The sequence below is a fragment of the Aethalodelphis obliquidens genome, unplaced genomic scaffold (assembly GCF_003676395.1).
Source record: "Aethalodelphis obliquidens isolate GAN/ISIS:26980383/991018 unplaced genomic scaffold, ASM367639v1 scaffold657, whole genome shotgun sequence".
In the NCBI taxonomy this organism is placed as follows: Eukaryota; Metazoa; Chordata; class Mammalia; order Artiodactyla; family Delphinidae; genus Aethalodelphis; species Aethalodelphis obliquidens.
The window spans coordinates 6,531-7,856 of record NW_020838568.1 but is presented as its reverse complement, the minus strand read 5'-3'; the positions used below and the strand labels follow the sequence as shown (position 1 = coordinate 7,856).

Here is a 1,326-nt window from a genome sequence, read left to right as displayed (position 1 = left end):
TATATATATATATATATATATATATATATATATATATATTGCTTATTATAAGTCACAGTATCAATATAGCGTCAATATTCAATTTAGGGAGTCCCTGTGCCATAACAAAAGAGAACACCCTGGTATGTGTTCTTCATGCCTTTCTCCATTACAGCCTGATTCCTTCACACTTTTTTATTGATGGTGGAAACTCTTTACCATACAAGTAATGCAGAGAAGAGTCTTATAAAACCCAGGTACCAATAATTACTGACATATGACGAATATTTTTTACCTTGTCTGCCGTTTTTTATTCTTTTTTGGTAGAGTTTTTGGAACCTAATCCAAGGTATCATACCAATTAATCTTAAAATATTTCATGTAGGAGATATCAATTTGTGCATGTTTACCATATCATGTCACACCTAGGAACATTAATAATAATACCCCAGAAAGCAGGTTGTCAAATGGCCTTTTCAATTTGACCCGTCCCCATAACGCTAACATTCTCTATTGCAAGACACACTGGTGGTTTCAGTTGTTGACATTGTAGACCAAACTGCGATGACGGTCCTCATAACTGACCCATAGCCCCTCCCATCCCATAAGGTTCTCAGCCTGCCTTCTGCCTGGAACCTCATCACACGGGTCCCTGCAGGGCCCGGAAGGTCAGGTACTTCTACAACGCCAAGTCCGGGCACTGCGACATGTTTATATACAGAGGCTGCCAAGGGAAGAACAACTTCCTGACGCCAGAGGACTGCATGAAGACCTGCGGTGGTCCTGTGGTGACCCACGGGTAAGGAAGGGGGCAGGACAGTGTGGGAGGGGAAGGGCTGAGAAAAAGAGATGGTGCTCAGGGGGCCACCCACCATTCACACCTGCACAGTGTCTTTCCTCCTCGCTGCCTCCCAGGACAAGTGGCTCAGTGTCCTGTGAAACCGCACACTGAGCACATCCTCCACGGGCCAGCTTGGCAGAAGGTCACCCTAGAAGTCCCGTCATGAGAATCTGAGCTTCCTCACATGCTCCCCTTTTCTCAGTTGGGAACACTGAGTCAGCCACCCTACAGAGCATGTCTGCAGTGCTCCTGAGCTCCCCACCTAGGCTTGAAAAACTCACTTCCTTCTTGTTGGTCATTCTGGTCCTGGGTGGACTGTGGTTGCATATTTCTGGGAAAGTCTAGGATCTGTCAAGGTCAGCGGTGTCCAGGTCTGGGGCTTCAGAGATGTCAATCAGCAAGTTCCTTTCTTTTTGCAGAGGACCTGCGAACTGTACCACCCCGAAACCCTGAAGTCAAGGAGGAGCCACGCGGGGCTGGGCTGTGGCTGCTTCTGAAACAGTGTG

General features: G+C 46.9%; 1 protein-coding gene across 1 annotated transcript in view; it reads left to right on the top strand.

Annotated features, from left to right (window-relative positions):
- LOC113616859 (serum basic protease inhibitor-like) overlaps positions 1 to 778 on the top strand; it is a gene marked incomplete at its 3' end in the record, with an annotated part of 3,867 nt that extends 3,089 nt beyond the window's left edge. Inside the window, exon 2 of the mRNA XM_027100239.1 lies at positions 589 to 778. Within this exon, the coding sequence (XP_026956040.1) occupies positions 589 to 778 (190 nt within the window). The remainder of the gene's footprint in view (positions 1 to 588) is intronic.
- Positions 779 to 1,326: the final 548 nt, after the last annotated feature.